Source organism: Centroberyx affinis, unplaced genomic scaffold, assembly GCF_046629955.1.
Source record: "Centroberyx affinis isolate AG114_WGS23_722 - 3 ecotype Tasmania unplaced genomic scaffold, CSIRO-AGI_Caff_v1 ptg003742l_1, whole genome shotgun sequence".
Lineage (NCBI taxonomy): Eukaryota > Metazoa > Chordata > Actinopteri > Beryciformes > Berycidae > Centroberyx > Centroberyx affinis.
In genome coordinates, this window is record NW_027281620.1 from 14,598 (window position 1) to 34,856 (window position 20,259).

General features: G+C 41.8%; 1 protein-coding gene across 1 annotated transcript; it reads right to left on the reverse strand.

The window, feature by feature from the left end:
• Nucleotides 1-499: 499 nt before the first annotated feature.
• Nucleotides 500-14,036, reverse strand: LOC139662264 (delayed-rectifier potassium channel regulatory subunit KCNS2). The gene is made up of 9 exons (XM_071540904.1): nucleotides 13,866-14,036; nucleotides 13,273-13,406; nucleotides 12,796-12,960; nucleotides 11,598-11,769; nucleotides 9,946-10,029; nucleotides 9,293-9,454; nucleotides 7,375-7,458; nucleotides 2,460-2,552; nucleotides 500-979 (listed from the first exon to the last, which is right to left on the reverse strand). Exons 1-9 carry the CDS (start codon nucleotides 14,034-14,036, stop codon nucleotides 500-502), a joined length of 1,545 nt encoding a protein of 514 aa, XP_071397005.1.
• Nucleotides 14,037-20,259: the final 6,223 nt, after the last annotated feature.

Here is a 20,259-nt window from a genome sequence, read left to right on the forward strand (position 1 = left end):
ATTTTTTGAAAGTGACCCACATCTGATATCCGAAATATACCTCCATCTTGAAATGATGCGCATGCACAAATGACCAACAAAAGACGTCATGTCTGTTCAGTCCGTCATGGAAGCCACTGAAATTACCGTCCATGCACTAATCCTAATTGTTTCGAATTCTGGCTATGATCTGTCCACTCTAGTTTAGTTTGAATACAGGCATCTTCTCCACTGGCTGTTTGAGTTGTCGTCCTCCATGTTTTTCCCAGTCAAACAGTTTTGATGGCAGTGATCTGCCCCATGGAAAGTGATGTAAAATCCACATGAATTCCCATCTGACAATTCAGACTGCGGTCGCATTGCCACAGATCAGATATGAATCAGATTTCTGCCACGTCTTTATTTCTGTTCACTCTGCACTAAAACCATCAGATCTGCGTCACACAGGAGAGGAAGAAATCCGAATTAAAACAGTTTCCGCTGCAGTGTGAACGCAGCCTGAACGCTCCGTCAGTCTTCTTCAAAGTTGATACAGCTCCTTCTTCCTCACTATCGATGTGTAGGAGGGATGCTCCACATAGCTGTAATTCACCACTCCTCCATCATCCTCATAATCTATATCATCCTCCTCTGCATCATCATCATCATCATCATCATCATCGTCCAGACAGCAGCTGTCCCCATCTGAACCCTCCTCCTCCTCCTCATCCTCTTCATCCTCCTCCTCCTCCTCCTCCCCGTTGTTGCAGCTCACCCTCAGCCTGCGGCGGTTGTTGTTCCTCACCGAAGCCTCCAGCGCTTTCTGCTTGCGGTAGAAGTGGGAGAACTTGTTGAAGATGATGGTGATGGGCAGCGCCACCACCAGCGTGCCGCCCAGGATGCAGCCGCTGGCCGCCAGCTTCCCGGCCACCGTGACGGGAACCACGTCCCCGTAGCCCACCGTGGTCATGCTCACCGTCCCCCACCACCAGCAGGCCGGGATGGTGTCCAGACCCACGTCCTGGAGGGTAGGGGGGGGGGGGGGGGGGGGAGAGGGAGGGAGAGGGAGGGAGAGAGAGAGAGGGAGAGAGGGGGAGAGAGGGAGGGGGGGAGAGAGGGGGAGAGAGAGAGAGAGAGGGAGGGAGAGAGAGAGAGAGAGGGAGGGAGAGAGGATGAGAGAGAGAGAGAGAGAGAGGGAGAGAGGGGGAGAGAAAGTGAGGGAGACAGAGGGAGAGAGAGGGAGGGAGAGAGAGGGAGGGAGAGAGGGGAGAGAGAGAGAGAGGGAGGGAAAGAGAGAGAGGGAGGGAGGGAGGGGAGAGAGAGACAGAGAGGGAGGAGGAGAGAGAGGGAGAGAGAGGGGGAGGGAGAGAGAGGGAGGGAGAGAGGGAGAGAGAGGGAGGGAGGGAGAGAGAGGGAGGGAGAGAGGGGAGAGAGAGAGAGAGGGAGGGAAAGAGAGAGAGAGGGAGGGAGGGAGGGGAGAGAGAGACAGAGAGGGAGGAGGAGAGAGAGGGAGAGAGAGGGGGAGGGAGAGAGAGGGAGGGAGAGAGGGGGAGAGAGGGAGGGGGGAGAGAGGGGGGGGGAGACAGGGAGAGAGGGGGAGAGAGAGAGGGAGGGGGAGAGAGACAGAGGGAGGGGGGAGAGACAGAGGGGGAGGGGGGGAGTGAGAGAGAGAAGAAGAAGAAAAAAAGCAAGCAAGAAAGAAAGGTTGGTACTTCATATTTATATTTGGCTGACACAGGTCAACAAATACATTGTATCTAATTTAAAAATGCTACATAACTAGTCACAACCAAGAATCAAAACCTATAATCACCAGAATGAAATGATGATCCTCACTATTATAACATAATAATAGTAATAATAGTAGTAGTAATGATGATAATAAACGTTATCTAGAAACAGAGTTTACAAAGCTTTACATAAAAACTAAAGGAATAGAACAAAAGGAATAAAAATAAATGACAAGGATCCAAAAGTATTAAAAAATAAACTAGGAAGCAAACCTCTGCCAATGCTTAACCATTCCCCAACTTCCTGTTACACCCACAGACTTCATTCCTATCACTTAAACTTTAAGTTCAATTGATTTCTCGACCTGAAAACACACCCTTAGGATTTGGAATCAAGTCCCTATCTCCGTTAGTTTCATAGTTGTGGCTAAAAAAATTAGAATAGTCTACTGGCGGAAATCCCAGATCCGGATCGCCACCAAAATCTAATCAATTGTTCCTTGGCCCGCGGCCGATCTGTCCACCAACTGTCATGGAAATCCCTTCATAAATTTTTGAGATGCTGCTGATAAACAGACGGACAGACGAACAAACGGCAAAAACAAAACCGCCTTGGCAGAGGTAAAAAAGAAAAAAGATGCAATGAATAAAAAGAATAAACAAGTAAATAAAATGAAATATTTACATGAAAGCCAGTCTATAAAAGTGAGTCTAAACCATGAGTGAAGCCTCATCAACAAAACATCGACTGTAGTGAAAACAGTGTGGTACCTCTTCATATTCAGCGGTGTAAGCCATGCCGGAGAACACCGACACTCCAACAGCCAGGTAGAGCAGCAGGATGCCGACCTCCCGGTAACTGTGCTGCAGAGCCAAGATGGAGGACAGCATGTCAGACACCCTGTATCACTTTGGGACAGGGTGGGAATTTAAGTGTAGATGACAGGGTGTCACAGGGTGTGGAATCCCCTCATTAACACAAGTTATTCTTATGTTTTATCTCTTTTTTAAAGGTGCTGTTTGTAGCATTTGTAAACATCAATATATCATGGACACACTAATTGTGATAACTTGGTATAATTACCATAAACAAGACACCTGGTACAGTAGCCTCTATTTCAGACCAGTGGTATTGCTGGTGCCAGTGTTTCTCAAAACTAAGACCACATTTCCCATAAACCCTGTTGCTTCCTGTCCCCCCCCCCTCCCCCTGTCTGGCGTCACTCAGCATGCGTTTGTTTTCTGTTTCACTTTACTGAAGAGGATCAACATGTTGGAAGTGATTTCTCCATCTTCCTTTCTCTCCTTCCACCATCTGCTGTCGTTTGCTCTGGGAGAACAGAACCTCTTCCTGTTTTGTGCCGTAAAGCGATCCAGCAGATTTCCCTCCAGATCCACCAGGTGGAGAAACAATGGAGGATGCAGAGTAGAGGCTGATAGAGGCTGACAGGCTGACCACTGATGGTCTTGCTTGTTTACAGTAATTATACTATTGTCTCAAAATGAATGTGGCAATGATTTTTTTTATGCTAAAATGGCACCTTTAACCAGGTAAATTGACTAGGAACAAGTTTTTATTTACAGCAAAAGCCTGGGCAGAGTGGTGACAGAGGATTACACAAATGGACACATTAAAACCTAGAAGCTGCCCAGTAAACCACAGTCTCCTACTGTTGGCCACTAGTAGCTGCACTGGAGCAATCAGTTTAAAGCCTTGCTCACAGGAACTTTGAGTAGTTTACTAGTTGTTGAGGCGTGGGAGAGCTTTACTCCCATTTTTCCCAGGGATTAAAACAGCCGACCTCCTGGTCACAAGCCTCCTAACAAATGTGAAATGCATCCTCCAAACTTAATTGAGTTCAAACTGAAGTAAAACAATGCTTTCTCTCCCCAGCACCTCCCTTGTTATATGAAGAGATGTACGTGTTTGGTTCATGTTCAATTCAGGTGTTGTTTTCCTTTAAAATTGAAATATAGAAACATAAATCTTTCCCTTCAAAAAGGCTGGCATATCCAGTTTCAAATATGAATGAGCACCTTATGCAATGAATCAAAGTTTTGATGTTACTGTTGAATGGAGTGAGTCATCCTCAACCCTGGTGTGTGGAGTGCAGCTTTACTCACTCAGCTTTTTCAACCATTATGAAAGAGAAGAGAAGAGAAGAGAAGAAGAGAAGAGAAGAGAAGAGAAGAGAAGAGAAGAGAAGAGAAGAGAAGAGAAGAGAAGAGAAGAGAAGAGAAGAGAAGAGAAGAGGAGAAGAGAAGAGAAGAGAGGAAAGGAGAGAAGAGAAGAGAAGAGAAGAGAAGAGAAGAGAAGAGAAGAGAAGTACATTGAGAGTTACAGTACATTATCCTGTAATCCGGCCTCTCCCCTGAGACTCTCCAAAGACACCAGAGAAGAAGAGTCTTCCTCAATCAGTTCTGGTCAATCTCTATTGATAATAGAATGCAGACTTGTGTATTTCTTTACTGCAATAATGCCTCTCTGTTCAATGTTGAATGTCTTGGATAATTTTTTTGCTTTTGTTTTTGTCAAGAAGAGAGAGTAAAACTGGTAAAAGTCCATATGTCCCTGTATGTAGTGTGTAAGTATTTTGTGAATGTCTTTCATATGGCACAGTGAGAATAAATGGGGAAGAAGATACTCTACGAACCAGTAATCCCTTACAATAACCTTAAATTTACATTAATTCATCCCTTAATTCATGCAAAATCCCCTTAAAATGAGTTAAGGGAGTTATCAATGGAGGAGACCCCATCAAAACCTCCTTAAACACCTCGTCATTTTTGACTCCTTACTCTCTAATTTAATGTAAAATTCAGGGAACAGGGACAGGAACTTCCCATTAATAACACATAAATAATCCTATAAACCTGCACAAAAGGCATGAAAAATAAATCCCTTAAAAACCCAGGATACTAACCTTAGTTTATTAAAGCTATGTTATTTTTAATAGATAATTAATGTTTATGTAATGAGAAATTAAGGACATTTCTGGGATAAAATTAAAGGGTTTGGTTTTGTAGTGAGAGGACAGAGAGAGAGAGAGAGAGAGTGTGTGTGTGAGAGAGAGAGAGAGAGAGAGAGAGAGAGAGAGAGAGAGAGAGAAAGAGAGCGAGAGAGAGAGAGAGAAAGAGAGAGAGCAGCAACAGCAGCATGGACATCAGCCTTAATTCAAACTAAAACTGTAGATAATATACAAGCCAATCCACTGTCTGCGCATAAAGAGTTTTTACTTTTCCCAGTTACTGCTTTACTACCCTTTCATATTTCAGAGGGTTTTTTATTTTGTAGTGAACATCAGGTGAGGTGTACGGACATCAGCGTTGATTCAAACCAAGCCATCGTGTCTCGTGATGTTAAGCACAAGGTTTTGCACTAATGTGTCGTCTGCATGGCTTTCACATTAGCAGATGTGTGAGATACCAAAAAGCTCTCAGACACCGGGTTTCACTCCTGATGCTCGTCACGCACAGATTTAGGCGATTACAAGCTTTGCACAAGCTAATGCAATTTAAATGTAAATACAATGCATCCAAATCCTGTAAGCGGAATGTTTTAACTAATGGAAATATATGGTGTAGAAAGCATGGTGAATTATTTAAGACACTCATTTATCTATTTACCATGCAATGAATCTATTTGTAATGAATCTGTTTTATACATATATATATATATATATATTACTCTCTTTATCATGCTGGGTGAAAATCATAGGCCTGTGTTATGATAGAGGAGACTGTAACACGATCTATTGTACTACTCAGTATATTGGATCCTATGTTAGTGATGTTGTTGTAATGTAATCCAGGATAAGAAGAGCCACACAGTAGTGGATTGTAATATCTGAATCTGCATGAGATGTGATATCTCTGCTTGTGTAACTGATACAGATCGTGGGGGCTTGTAAAGAGGAAAATAGAGAACAGTAGATGCATACTACATGATTTGTTGGACTAATGAAGCACCAAAAGTTGCCGTTCCAACCAAATATCATCAGGAATCAATGCTTGTAGAGAAAGGCCTGCAGTGAACTTAATGGTGATGGGATAAAAAGTGATCCGTGCTTGTGGGTGACAGTAAAACACAATAACTGAAATTGTGTCTAAAGCGATACAAAGGCAACAGCAAACACATCGTCCCCCATGAATGATTCAGTCCCACCTGTGCAGCCAATGATGCAGCCAATCAGTAACGAGTAAACAAACATTGTAGCCCCCCCCCCCCCCTTAGGCCAATCAGTGTGATTTTGAAAATGCTGCAACGGATCAATGACACACATCATTCCCCTAAATTTTGTCAAGATGTGATCAGTGGCTCCCGAGATATTGTGCGACTGGGGCTGATCCATAGTCCCACCCCTGATTTCATTGTGGGGGGAAAACTAAAGTCCATAATATACTTGCTGCAGAGATTCATTTTGGCAGGTTCATACGAACAGGACCCATTTGTGGAAAAAAAAAAAGAAAGTGCCTCAGTGGCCTCAGACTCTGTAGTGTGCACAGGCTCACAGGCCAAACTAGTCAAATTGTTCACACACCTGCCCCAGTGCATGACTGCCTGTAATTGGCCTAAAATATCACATGACTGGTTTTATTGCCTTGTGGAAAAGCGTCTTCCATTTCCTTTCCCAGTTCATTGCCTTTTGTTTACATCTCTGTGGTCAACTCTTTCAAAAATGAATCTTAGCTTACAGTTACCTCTTTAATCTTCATGCGCCCCCACTGGTGTTTAATGTAAATATACTGACAATATGAAGCCACAGCAATTTGCATAATATAGCACTGTGTTCAACTTTGTTCCTATTTTGGAGCAAGTTTGACTTTGTTCTAAGACTGCCTTAACACTCCTTGGTTTCTTCAAATGTTTAAGCACCAAAATCAAAGCCACATTATCAAGATATAAGGTACTAGGAGGGTTTGTTTACCCCGATTTCACCTTTATGTGTGTGTGTGACTTCTCAACTGATGCATAAATCTGCTCACAGTCCATCCACCTTCTATCTTATACATCTTGAGAAAGGTCAGCAGACCAAAATGTCAAATGATAAAGATAAAATCAATTGCATTCTGCGACTCTCATCTCGCTTTTTTCATTGTTCATTTTTCTTTTGAGTTCCCCGAGGGTGTCAATATCACTGTGTGCCTGCACCAAGACAAAGAGTCAAATGTTATGTGAGCTTTAACCTCAGACAGATTGAGAAGTTTTGGCCCACAGCGTCCCAACTCCTGACTCTCGACTCCTGCCTCCTACCTCCTGCCTCCTGACTTCTGCCTCCTGCCTCCTGCCTCCTGCCTCCTTACTCCTAACTTCTGCCTCCTACCTCCTTACTCCTAACTTCTGCCTCCTACGTCCTTACTCCTGACTTCTGACTCCTGCCCCCTTACTCCTGACTTCTGCCTCCTGCCTCCTGCCTCCTACCTCCTGACTTCTGCCTCCTGCCTCCTTACTCCTAACTTCTGCCTCCTGCCTCCTACCTCCTTACTCCTGACTTCTGCCTCCTGCCTCCTTACTCCTGACTTCTGCCTCCTGCCTCCTTACTCCTAACTTCTGCCTCCTGCCTCCTTCCTCCTGACTCTTGACTCCTGCCCCCCGCCTCCCGCCTCCTGCCTCCTTACTCCTGCTTCCCACTTCCTGCTTCCTGCCTCCTTCCTCCTGCGTCCTTCCTCCCGCCTCCTGACTCACCCTCAGTGTGGCTCCCAGCGAGCGAAGCCCCGTCGAATGTCTGGCCAGCTTCAACACTCTGAAGATCCTCATCAACCTGAATACCTGAGAGAGGGAGGGAGAGATAAAGAATGGATGAGGCAGAAGGAGGGAGAGAGAGAGAGAGAGAAAAATATGGAAAGAGATGATGGAGAAAAAGATGCCTTCTGTCTTTTTTTCCACCTGTCCTTTCTCATAAAATCCTCCCAAACACAAAGACTTCTGCATCGGATATTGTGAGAAAGAGGCATGAAGAAAAACTAGGAGTTTAAAGTAATAATCTGCAACATTTTCTTAAATAAATATTTGTTTTGCTACTCTCTATCACCGACTGATATAACACAATAATGATTCAACCTGTATTCAGTTCATGAAAGCTTCTCCACTGTCTGTTCTAAACAGCCGGTGTCTGGTAGCTCTTTCCTGGGAAAAATCCTCTGCCGCACAGGAAGTGATGCGTTTTATGTTTCCAGTTTGTTGTTGTCCAGTTTTGGATTTAACAGAGAAGAAGAACTGGGTAGTTAGCATGAGCAGCGATAGCCACCGTGGCTGAACAGACAAAGAAAAGAGCGCCGCCTACAGAAACTCAAACAACAGAAAATCCAAGGAAAAAGACGTCACATGTAAATGTCTGTATGCATTTTAAACCATTTCTACCATTTCCTCAACTTGAATGAGTCATCCAAGGTTTCCCCGTTGGTAATCAGATCCTACAGCCAGTATTATATAGCTTTGGACTACAGCAATATGTTTGTAAAATAAACCCTAAAATAACCCTAATCCTAACTTAAAATAAAGTCTAAAAAAAAAAGAATTACATTAAATTAAATTACATGAATTTCGAGCCATGAGGTGCTTTCTTGGGGTGCATAAATATACTGCCAAGGGGGCTACTGAAGGGGACATGGGATGGGAGTCATGTCTTGTAAAGCAGAGATGTGAAATAGTTCGGCTGTGGAACCGACTTGTCCAGTTGCCAGAGGAAAAGCTGACCAAAAAGATCTTTAATTGGGACAGAGCACAGAGTTATCCTTGGTCAAGAGAGGTTTCTGCAATATTTTCTCTTTCTGATTTACATATAATCTTCAGGAACAATTTGCAGTGTAATATAAATATAGAAGCCAAAGCTCAGAAACTACGTTCAAACTAAAGAAGATTACTTCACAGAACCTTATATAACATTTAATTTAAAGAGAGGGCAGAGGTCCTTATGTGCTCAGTTAAGAACTGGGACCTTACCACTGGCACTTGAGGTAGGCAGATATAAAGGTATTCCTGAAGAGCTGCGTTTATGTGTTTTTTGTGATCTTGGTGATGTTGAGGATGAATTTCATTTTGTGTTTCACTGCCCCATGTACAGTGATTTGAGGAATCATCTATTTGAAAAAATTCAGTTGAAGAACTCTGATTTGTTTTGGTTGTCTGAAGGTGATATGTTGAGTTGGCTCTTTAATGAGGAGATTTTTGTCTTAGCAAGATTTATAGAAAATGCATGGCAACCAAGACAGAGAACACTGTATCCAACATAATAGGACATTTCTGTCATGGAAATTGAATGTTTTTTAAATGTTTTCTTTTTGAATTTGTGGAAATGTATATTATGATTTGTCTTGTGGCCATCCTGGCTGTTGTTGCTGTCTAGTGTCTTGTAAGCCCATATGGGCTTGGCAACATAAATGGTGCAGGACACTTAAATAAACACATCAATCAATCAATCAATCAATCAATCAATCATGTATGCATTATCCCAGATCTCCTGATTCCTACTCTGAACCTACAGCCATGTCAAAGATAAGTATTAAATAGATGATGAACTGCAGGAACATGTCTACAAAATAAACCCTGAAATAACCCTAACCCTAATAAAATAAAATAAAATAAAATAAAACAAAATACCAACCTGTATGAGCCGTCCCAGGTCTCCCAGTTCGGACTCTGATCCCACAGCCAAGTCGAAGAGCAGTGTGATGTAGATGGGAACCACAGACACCATGTCGATCATGTTCAGAGGGTGACGGAAGAACTTCCTCCTGTTGGGAGCCAGCAGCAGCCGCATCACCACCTCAGGGGGGGGGAAGGATGAAAAACGGTCCATTATTAAACTGAAAGACAACAGTTATTAAACTTAGATGAAACTACTTTTTGTTGCGTTGTGCCAAAAATAGCTGTGTGAAAACCAGCAGACAGTGACTTACACTTGCTGGACGGCTCTTGCTTCTTTTACCAGTATTATTTTGCAGTGTGCAGATAATGATTTCTTACCATTTACCAATAGTTTTTATGCCATTACTTTGTATTTTATTTTGACATTTGACATTTTTATGCAGCATGTAAACAGCATTTTTGCTTTCTATTAGTATTTGTGTAATCTGCAAAGACAACACTTGCTTCTTTTTTATTTGTTTGCAGATAATGCTTGACAATGGTTTTTATACAGTTTCTTCTAGCATTTTTGCTTGTACTTGTTTTCTATATGCAGCACATGAACCACACTTTTTTCTTCATTGATATTTGTGTACAGTACATGAATACCACTTGTTTTTGTCTCCCCACCTCGAAGGTGAACCAGCAGGTGCAGAAAACCTCCAGCGCCTGCATGGTCGGATCCTCGATCAGCTTTCCATCAGCATCAAACGTCTGAGAGAGCAGAGAGCAGCAGGATGGATGATCAGCACCAGGAGCAGGTCCAGCAGTATGTTGACTTTTCTAACGTTTACTTTCCCGGATTTGCTGAGCATACATCCTTTTTTTCCTGCTTAACATTCACAGACTCTCTTTACACCTGACATTAACATGCGTCTCGGATGATCGGATTATCAGACAGAGCAAAAACCTCTCCAAACCACATGTTACGTAAAAAGTAAACCGACTTGTGGATGGGGAACAAGGGACACAAAGTGTTTACGGTCAGTTTTAAAGGAGGTAAATAATATGAGAGGAAGTGACGTGCGTGACAATCTGTGTTTTGGTGAGGGAAAGAGAAATCGGATTTCAGTGTGTGTAAACCAGAGATCCCTTTTAATGCCAGGTGTAAATATAATCCAGCTACATCAGATCTGGATACAAGATGCATGTTAATTCCAGGTCAGGGCTGGGCAATAATTCAATATTATTATTTATCATCTTTCATCTTTTCTACTTTTTACCACCTGATAAAAAGGACTATTCAAATAAATTGTTACCTGAAGCTTATTCTACTGTTGCACTCATTGTAAGTCACTCTGGATAGGAGCGCCAGCTGAATGCTTAATCCAACCATCCTGTCAATCAGTGCCACTCACTTAGTATTCATTCATTCATTCATTCATTCTTTTGTTCATTCACTCACTCATTCATTGACTCACTCATTTGCTTGCTTGCTCACTCGCTGGCTCATTGCAATAATCCCTCCATCCCTCTGACCTGGAAAGTCTTAATTCATTCAATCATTTAATCATTCATTCATTCATTCATTCTTTTGTTCATTCACTCACTCATTCATTGACTCACTCCCTTGCTTGCTCACTCGCTGGCTCATTGCAATAATCCCTCCATCCCTCTGACCTGGAAAGTCATTAATTCATTCAATCATTTAATCATTCATTCATTCATTCTTTTGTTCATTCACTCACTCATTCATTGACTCACTCGCTTGCTTGCTCACTCGCTGGCTCATTGCAATAATCCCTCCATCTCTCTGACCTGGAAAGTCATTAATTCATTCAATCATTTAATCATTCATTCATTCATTCTTTTGTTCATTCACTCACTCATTCATTGACTCACTCGCTTGCTTGCTCACTCACTGGCTCATTGCAATAATCCCTCCATCCCTCGGTCCTGGAAAGTCTTAATTCATTCAATCATTTAATCATTCATTCATTCATTCTTTTGTTCATTCACTCACTCATTCATTGACTCACTCGCTTGCTTGCTCACTCGCTGGCTCATTGCAATAATCCCTCCATCCCTCTGACCTGGAAAGTCATTAATTCATTCAATCATTTAATCATTCATTCATTCATTCATTCTTTTGTTCATTCACTCACTCATTCATTGACTCACTCATTTGCTTGCTTGCTCACTCGCTGGCTCATTGCAATAATCCCTCCATCCCTCTGACCTGGAAAGTCTTTAATTCATTCATTCATTCATTCATTCATTCATTAACTTGTTCATTCTCTCACTCATGCACTGCCACACTCTTCCCACCCGTCCGTACTAACCTGATACTCTGGTATGCTGTTGATGCACATGGTGGCGATGGATGTGAGCACCACTCCTATGGACAGCAGGCTGAACAGCTTGCTGGGGATGGAGTATCCGGGGTTCTCCAGCGTCAGCCACAGACACTTCCTGATGTTCCCATAACGCACTTCCTGGAAATGCTGGATGTCTCTGAGAGGAAGGATGAGGATGATGAGGATGATGAGGATGATGAGGTGACATTTTGAGAAAGAGGGGGAGAGATGGAGGAAGAGTGGAAAACAAGTTGAGGTTAAGGTTTAAACGATTGTGGCAAAAATTATAATCCTGATGATCTTGCTAAATATTGTAATCACAGTTGTTATTCACAATTACTTGTCTCGGTTTAAGGAAACAAAATAATTGTATTGCTCTTTTGCATGTTAATATATTTTTTGTGCAGTATTAACATGCAACATGCAGTATTTCTCAAAGTAGCAGCAGCTAGAAAGGCTCATTTCATTCCTACTGTCTTAAAATAATAAATAACACTAAACATGTGTAACTGAAAATACACATGCATCACTGTATTTTACTAAAATAAATAAACCAGTAAATAAAATAAGAATCAAATTAAAAGGTGCAGCCACTTTATTAGCTTCCAACCTCTGACATTAATTGACACGTATTAAAAATATGATCACACCACACAGAAAGAGACTACTGTTTGGGTGGTTGACTGTCTAGAAACTCTTATGGCGATTAGCACTGACAACTATTTAAGTTTTAGCAAAATTAAATATTTCCTTAAAGAAGTGGTTCTCAACCAAGTGCCATCGCAATCAAAGAGGTTTTCTTCCCACCAATCACACAACAGCCGATTCCCTGGTTAGTTCCCTCTCTGTGTTGGAAGTTGTGCTAATGAGTGAAATCAGCTGGTGTAGTGATTGGTTTAAAAACCTGCAGACTCCGGCCTTGAAGACACAAGGTGGCGAACCACTGCTTTAAAGGGATAAACCCACTCCTTTTAATTGATAATTATCAGTTCTTTAACCTGAGAGAAGTGTGAGAACCAGGCGGAATGGGAATGCACCAGCAAACTTTTGCCACCACCAGCGCTAATTCAGATATCTTGATGACAGGGAAATGTGTACAACTTCACACCTGCCTTCAATCCTTCCCTCCCTCTCTCTACCTCAGTCCCTCGGTCTACCTCCGTCTCTCCTCCCTCCATCCCACCTGTTCAAGTCGGATATCTCGTCGACAGAGGTGTCTATGCTGCTGACGTCGCTCTCGTCGTCCCAGCTGCGATGTCGGCTGCTCTCCAGCTTGCGGTCGTGGTAACGGTAACTACAGCAAGTGTCCAGGAAGAACTCATTGATGCCCCAGTACTCTATCTCCTGGCTGGGTGGGGAAAAAAAAAAGTCAGGTTTTTTTGTATAGTCCTTAATCACAGGTACAGTCTCAAAGGGCTTCACAGCACAGTGTCCACATTATTGAACTCCCACAAAAACCTCATTAGCAAAAAAAAAAAATGGAGGAAACCTTGGGTAGGGCATTACAGAGACGGATCCTCTGAGAAGTGAGGTATGCAATGGGTGCCAAAAGTGAGCAGACAAAGATGAAATATTTATAATAAAATGGAGCACTAACAAAAAAACACAGAATAAAAATGTTGACATGCATGACAGACAGATGGACAGATTTGTTCCCCACCTGAAGGAGAAGACACACAGCTCCTCCATGATGTGAAGTTTGCCGGTCTGGTAGAAGTGGAGGACGTAGGGGAACAGGCCGGGATTCCTGTCAAAGTAAAACTCCTTCTGCTGAACGTCGTAGTCATCACACACCTACAGGGAGGAGGAGGAAGGGAGGATGGGAGGGTGGGACAAATGAGAGGAACAGGAAGGAAGGAAAACGGGATGGACAGGACAAGCAAATAAATGAAGGGAAGGGGGACGATTGAAGGAAGGATCAAACAAATGGACTCATGGAGGGAGGATGGGAATGATGGAGAAAAGGAAGAAGGAAAGAGAACGGAAAAAATGCAGATGAATGGAGAGAAGGTGCACATTTTTTAGTCTTTGAAGAATAAGCTTGGATTAAGAAAGTCAAATTCACAGACTCCTTATTCTTGGAAACAAGACCCAACGAAAGACATGCAAAAATGAGTTCTTGATACAAAGTCATCTATCTATCTGCCAAACATCCATCCATCCATCCATCCATCCATCCATCCATCCATCCATCCATCCATCCATCCATCCATCCATCCATCCATCCATGCATCCCCCACCCAATCGACCAACCTGTAGTATAGCTTCCTCTGAATCACAGGCCAGCAGTTTTCCCAGCCGGGTATCAGGGAATTTCTTCAAGGTGCTGGAACAGAGGCTCCTCTTCAGCCCTCCAACGTTCACATGGACCAGACCCTCATCTGAGTCCTGGTGGACCCAGCTAGGCAGGCACTCCTTCACCATGATTATCTAATGGGACAAACAATTAGAGACAACTGAGTTAGCTAGATTCGTAGATTTATCACCTACATTCAGTGTGTTTCTTCAGTCTTCTGACGAAACCTTTTCTCTTGAGTTCCAGAGTTCAGGCTTTTCAAGATTTATTTACCCAGGTATAATGTTCTGAGGACATTATGTTCTTTTTCACAGTCATTCAGTTACATGGTAGCTGCTTAGTACCACCACAATCTTCTACTTGTTGGCCTCTGAGCAGCACCACTGGAGTGAGTTGAGAGTGAAGTGCCTTGCTCAAGGGCTCCAAAGACCGGCGTTTACTGAGATTGTCTTCTGACTCAGTTGTTCTCAACCACGAGCCACAGAAGCCCAAGACTGTGCAAGTTTTCATTCCAACCAAACTCTACACCAGAGAACCAGAATTCACTGATTAGTTCCCACTATATTATTGATGGTGTGTGTGAATCCTTGACAGAAATGCTGCAGTTTTTGTTGGAATGAGAACCTGCATAATGGCACATGGTGGAGAACCGCTGCTCTAACTCAACAAGCACAGGGTTGATCAGCAAGTCCTAAAATGCCTAAAAAGATGTCAGATGTACTTGTGAAATGAGGGAATATCTTGACCACCATTAACAGCACCCATTGTCTCACTGCAGGCTACTGGAGAGAGTATTAATCGCAACTATGACCCCTATTGATCTGCTTTCCACTAACCTACATTTTAAGCAGAAGTGACCAAAGAGCATCAACATGCGCTCAGACTCAACAATTCAGAACTAAATTGAGCTCCACGGCACAATAAGCAACTTCACGTTAAACAATGAGAACTTTCTCTGGTTGGACTGGAGTTGACTACAGATATTTGATTTTATTTTGAATTGTAAATATCTTGACATGGACCCTGTGGTTTTACTGGAGCAGACTTTCTGAATCACAGCCTGGACACCGAGAGTCACCCGGCCCAATCTCACACTCTCTCTCCTCTGTTTTCTTGTTCCCAAGCTGAACCAGCATTTGCCAAAAAAAAAACAAAAACCCTACAAAGATTTTCAGACCAGGAAGGACCTCAGTTTCAGTTTCTGCTCCAACCTTTTGAGCAACTTTTTTGTGGTGTAGGCTCTGTAATTTCATCTGCTTTGTTAAATGTACTTCTTGCAAGGCCAGGCATGCTGCAGTATAATGACAAAGGTTAGAGGACAATTTAGTTTGGTTTAACTTTATTGCCATACGAATTTTACAGCGCTTTAGACATACACAAGCCATCCAGGTAACTGCAGGGTATTCTACAGTCTATCTTTAAACTGTATTTATGTACTGTATATGTGTAACATCCCATTCTGTCAATTAAGTGTAGACTTCATGTATATCATAAAATAAATTTGATGACAAGATGTGTTTAACAGATTGTTAGAATCAGACACATCTAGACCAATACTCACTTTATTTCAATATCAACCATGGCTGCCTGCAACTTCCCTCAATGTGATCAAAATAAAAGAAACACATAGATACAGCCAAAACAGAAACCTACTCCCACACATGCACATCTACTCCCTGTACAAACACCCACATAGTGTACACAATTCCACAGTCAAAAACTGTAAAATTAATCAACAAATAAACAAATACTATCAATAATTTAAAATACAAAAAAAAATCTATCTAGAAAGGTGTTTTTCCATAGAAAAGTATCATGTTAAGATCTTAATGGTGAAGTTGCTGAGGCCCCAGCAGTTCTCACTGTTCCCTACAAGAATTTTTACCATGCTAATATTACTGCCAGAAGACATAATTCAATCCAGTTGGCAAATATTGGTTTAATATTGCTTAGCAACAAAATTAAGTTCCAGGAAATGAAGACTGCATCACTGGAGGTTTTATAAAGTCTCAGATCACTTCATATTTTTACATTTGTATTTATTTTTATTTTATTTCTGATCAGTTGTGCTTTCTTCTGCACTATCCAGATATCACCAGTTGATCCATGTGTGTAAAGCTCTAACAGCAGTGAGAGTATCTATCCATTTGCGGGCTGCAGTAAGTGCCTCACTTCAGGTAAAGTGTAGCTATAATGTAATTTAATAATGGTAGCCTATAGTCTCTAATTGCAGGGTGTAGGAAATGGCCTCAGGAACCACAGACAGGTGTTAACTTAATGTAGACTTAATGGTGTTTTAACCACAGCAGTCTGACTTCATCTCTGTATCTTTCTTTCTCTCTCTTCTAGTAGTTAGCGTGATTTTTTCTTCTCTGTCTACTTCAGTGATTTATGGCAACACATACATCTTACAGTTAACTGTGGTAGCCTAAATCTATCTTCATCAGCTGCAAGTGTGTGTGAATTTGAGGATGGGTGTGTGTGTGTGTGTGTGTGTGTGTGTGTGTGTTTGTGTGTATGGAGGGGGGACAAAGTCATCGCCCCACTTGTTAGCATGTATAAATACATTCCCCAAAAAACTGAAGATTTGAGTGAAATGTCAGGGAAACTGTGTCTTCAGGAACGGCAGGTTGTCCTTGACGTACACGGACCAACTTAAAGTCACAAGGAAATGACATGTCCATGGTCTTTCTGTTCTGGGGGTTGTTCAAAAATCTGGTATTATTGGCTGGAATTTTTATGTAGTAATGGGATATTGTACGTTATGGAGAATGAGCTAACAAGATGAAAATGTAATTTTTCATGTTACTGTGACTTTGATAACAGAAGATTACTGTTTGAGTTCCAGCTGGCAACTGCAGTGTGGCTGCGTTACGTCTACAGTACTCAGTGTCTCTTGAGCAAGGCATTGAACTCTGTGTAGCTCCTGCTGCACCGCACATGACCCTGGACCACAGAACTTGAATGGATAGAACGGTCATTCCCACTGAAAACAACGTTCCTGGACGGAGAGGTTTTACAGCAAGAACCAAAGCAGCTTCTCTGTCTCCTTGCTGCCATGGATTGCTAACATGCTAATGTTGACTAGAAGAGCTACAGAGAGAAGTACAGTCTAAAGCTACGTTGACCTTGTCGCTAACGTTAGCCATAGCTTAGTTTAATAGTTTAATTGCTTGTCACCATAGCAATTAAACCTTAAAATTCCATAATCGCTATTTTATGCTGTACTAGCCAAATCACCATAGGAAACAGTGGCAGGACTGTTCTATCCATTCAAGTTCTGTGCCCTTCTGACCTCTCTGATGAAATGCAAATGTGTAAATGTTGAAGGGATATTCGAGGTGAAGTCCAGTTACCTTGGAAAAATGTTACTCTTCAATAACTTTCACTCTCCTCCATACATCTTCCCAGTTAAATTTGAACTAGTCACATGCTGGGTGTGCGTAAGGGGAATGTGCAGTCCCTCCTACCTGCATTTTTCTCGTACCAGCAGCTGCAAAATACGCCAGACTACACAGGTTTGCCTGGCAATTCATCTCCTCGTTCTGCATGCATGGGTGTTTGACTTGCGGTACCACAGAACATCCCAGCACATGTCTGCTGTGTTTCTGTTTGGAGATAAATGAATAGTCTCATGTATACACCACTGTATACAACAGGCCTATAGGCGAGCTGCGGAGTCCCCGCTCCATAGAATAATGTTCCAGGACTCTGACTGATTACATGTGGCCTATGGGGGTTTCCTAGCACCATGCTGTATACACAAGCAGGGGTGGAGAGAGAAACAAAGACCACTAATGGACGAGGGATTTCCTTGACCTTTGCCAAAGGTTCTTGGGGCTTTCACCATCACCACGCTCATGTATTAACTGGAAAAGGTCCGGACATCTGATAGTATCCTATTTCATGTGCAAGGAGGGAGACGGGCAAGGAGGAACAAAAAGTACAGAGTTTATTTTTTGGTCTTTTCCCACAAAATTTCCACATTTCTTCCCAGTACACCTGAGCTCTCCCTCCAAGTTGCAACATATTATTGAATGAGCAATATTGATCTTCAGTGAACTCTCAGTTCTTGAACTAGAGTTCACTCTCAGTTAGGGCTGCAGTCCTTCAGTCCGGTCTCTGGAAAACATTTCTGACGTCTTGGACTTATCTTGGTCTCGACCGTGATTGGAAGATGCCTCAACTTTTTCCTGATAAGTCAAAATCCTATGCATTTATTAGATGGAGGATGATGGGTTTAGCCCAGAGCTCCTGCAGATTAATCTACATCTCTGTTGATCATTAAGAAACTCCTCAAGAATTATTTTTAGATTTGGAAAGACATGTTCACTGTTTTTTGTCTATGTTGGTTTTGGTGTAGGCTGTAAAGTTCAATTCACTCTCAATTAGGGCTGTAGTTCTTGAGTCCCCGGTCTTGAGAACACGTTTCTGACGTCTTGGACTTGCATTGATTAGTTGGATGTGGAAGGGTTTAGTCCAGAGCTCCTGCAGATAGATCTACATTTCTATTGATCCTTAAGAAACTCCTCAAGCATTATTTTTAGATTTGGAAAGACATGTACACTGTTTTTTTGACTATTTTGGTCTATTTGGTCCTTCAGTTCACTTTCAATTAGGGCTGGAGTTCTTGAGTCCAGTCTAGAGAACACGTTTCTGACATCTTGGACTTATGTCAGTCTTGTACCTAGTTTGACTTGGACTTATCTTGGTCTTGGACTTATCTTGGTCTCGGCCATGATTGGAAGACGACTCAACTTTTTCCTGAGAAGTCAAAATCCTATGCATTGATTAGTTGGAGGTTTAGTATAGAGTTCCTGCAGATGGATCTACATCTCTGTTGAAAGTTAGAGGAGCATTATTTTTCACTTTTGGAAACACATACTGTTTATTGCCTACTTTGGTCTTGAATAGGACTCGATTTGCTCTGGCCTCGGTCTCAACCCCTTTTAGACCTGGTCTTCTCTCGAACTTGACTGGATTTGGTCGTGGACTTGACTAAGATGCTCTCGACTACAGCCTTGCGCTCAATTCTTTGCTTCAGAACATTTCTTTTGAAATCGACATACTGAAAATCTTTTGGTGTGTGAAGGCTTTCACATCTAAACTATTACAGAATATCAGAAAATTAGTTCTTTAGAAAATGAATGGCAGTTTCTATAAATACTTGAAGGTGAAGGTGAACTGACTCCAGTCCTGATGTAAGCCTCTAGGTGAAAGGTTTCATTTCATACCACTATCTATTTTGGGAACAGTAATAGCGTTACCTGCTGTCATTTGCCCCATATTTAAAAAAAAAAAAACAGATAATTATACGCTCCAAAATGTCACTCTACCAAAGTAAATGTCCCAAGATTGCTTGCAACTTAAGTAATATTCAATAATGAGTTTTATGCCAGCGTTCATTTAGTCAAAGTGGGAGTTATTTCTTCCTCTGCCTATATACTTGCCATTTTTTCTAACCTTCTACAAGGATTAAACTTGAAAATGTTCTCATCAAAGACAAAGTGGCCAATAAATACCAGACAGTGTAAGTTAAATGATCTATAGAGGTTTTTTCCTCAGCAGTCTCTCTCTCTCTCTCTCTCTCTCTCTCTCTCTCTCTCTCTCCCTCTCTCTCTCTTTCAGCCTATAATTATATGAGGAGCCCATGCTGTGCTCCCAGGGGAATTGCCATGATGCACATACGGAAATAAAGTTGATCTATAATTCAGCAGAAGGGAAAGCTCTGCGGCTCAAAATCACAGCGGTGGAAAAACGCAGCGTGTCCAAAACATTCTTACACATAAGAATAAGACAAGTGAATTTAGTAGTACTGCGAAACGTCAGTGAAAGTAAAACTGGATTTACAGTAAACTCATTGGAGTGTGAGGACAACCAGAAAATGATGTACACAAACGGATAAAGTAGAAAAAGTAGAAAACAAGCCCTTACGAAAAAAGAGCTGTAATGATCCTATGATCATTTGTAGAAGAATAGGCTACTATACAAATATCACAGGAAAACTATAAGTCCCTATAGGAATATGTGTCACTATAATATTAGTGATACCACAGTAGAGACAAACACCATAAAGTAGAATAATGTTACTATAGGCTACTCGCAGTTTAAGGAATATTATATAGAAATGTTATAGGAATATTATTGCCATGGGAAATATACGGGAAAATGCAATAAAGTCACTATAAACTCACTATTCAGGACCATAGCCACACTTTAAGTCAGTATTTTCTTTCATTAGGAAACTCACCTGTGAATTTTCTCACGACGTTTAGGACAGTTTTAATTCCCGAATCAGCATTTTCTTCACATGTTATTTCACCCCATGGTAAGTTTTATACTAGCACTTAG

Excerpts from the sequence above, each read along its gene's own strand:
- LOC139662264 (XM_071540904.1), bottom strand. The coding sequence starts at position 14,036 with ATGGTGAAGGAGTGCCTGCCTAGCTGGGTCCACCAGGACTCAGATGAG. Across the intron at positions 12,961-13,272 it reads CTGTGTGTCTTCTCCTTCAG|CCAGGAGATAGAGTACTGGG; the intron begins GTGGGGAACAAA and ends TTCCCCACCCAG. Across the intron at positions 980-2,459 it reads ACACCGCTGAATATGAAGAG|GACGTGGGTCTGGACACCAT; the intron begins GTACCACACTGT and ends CCTACCCTCCAG.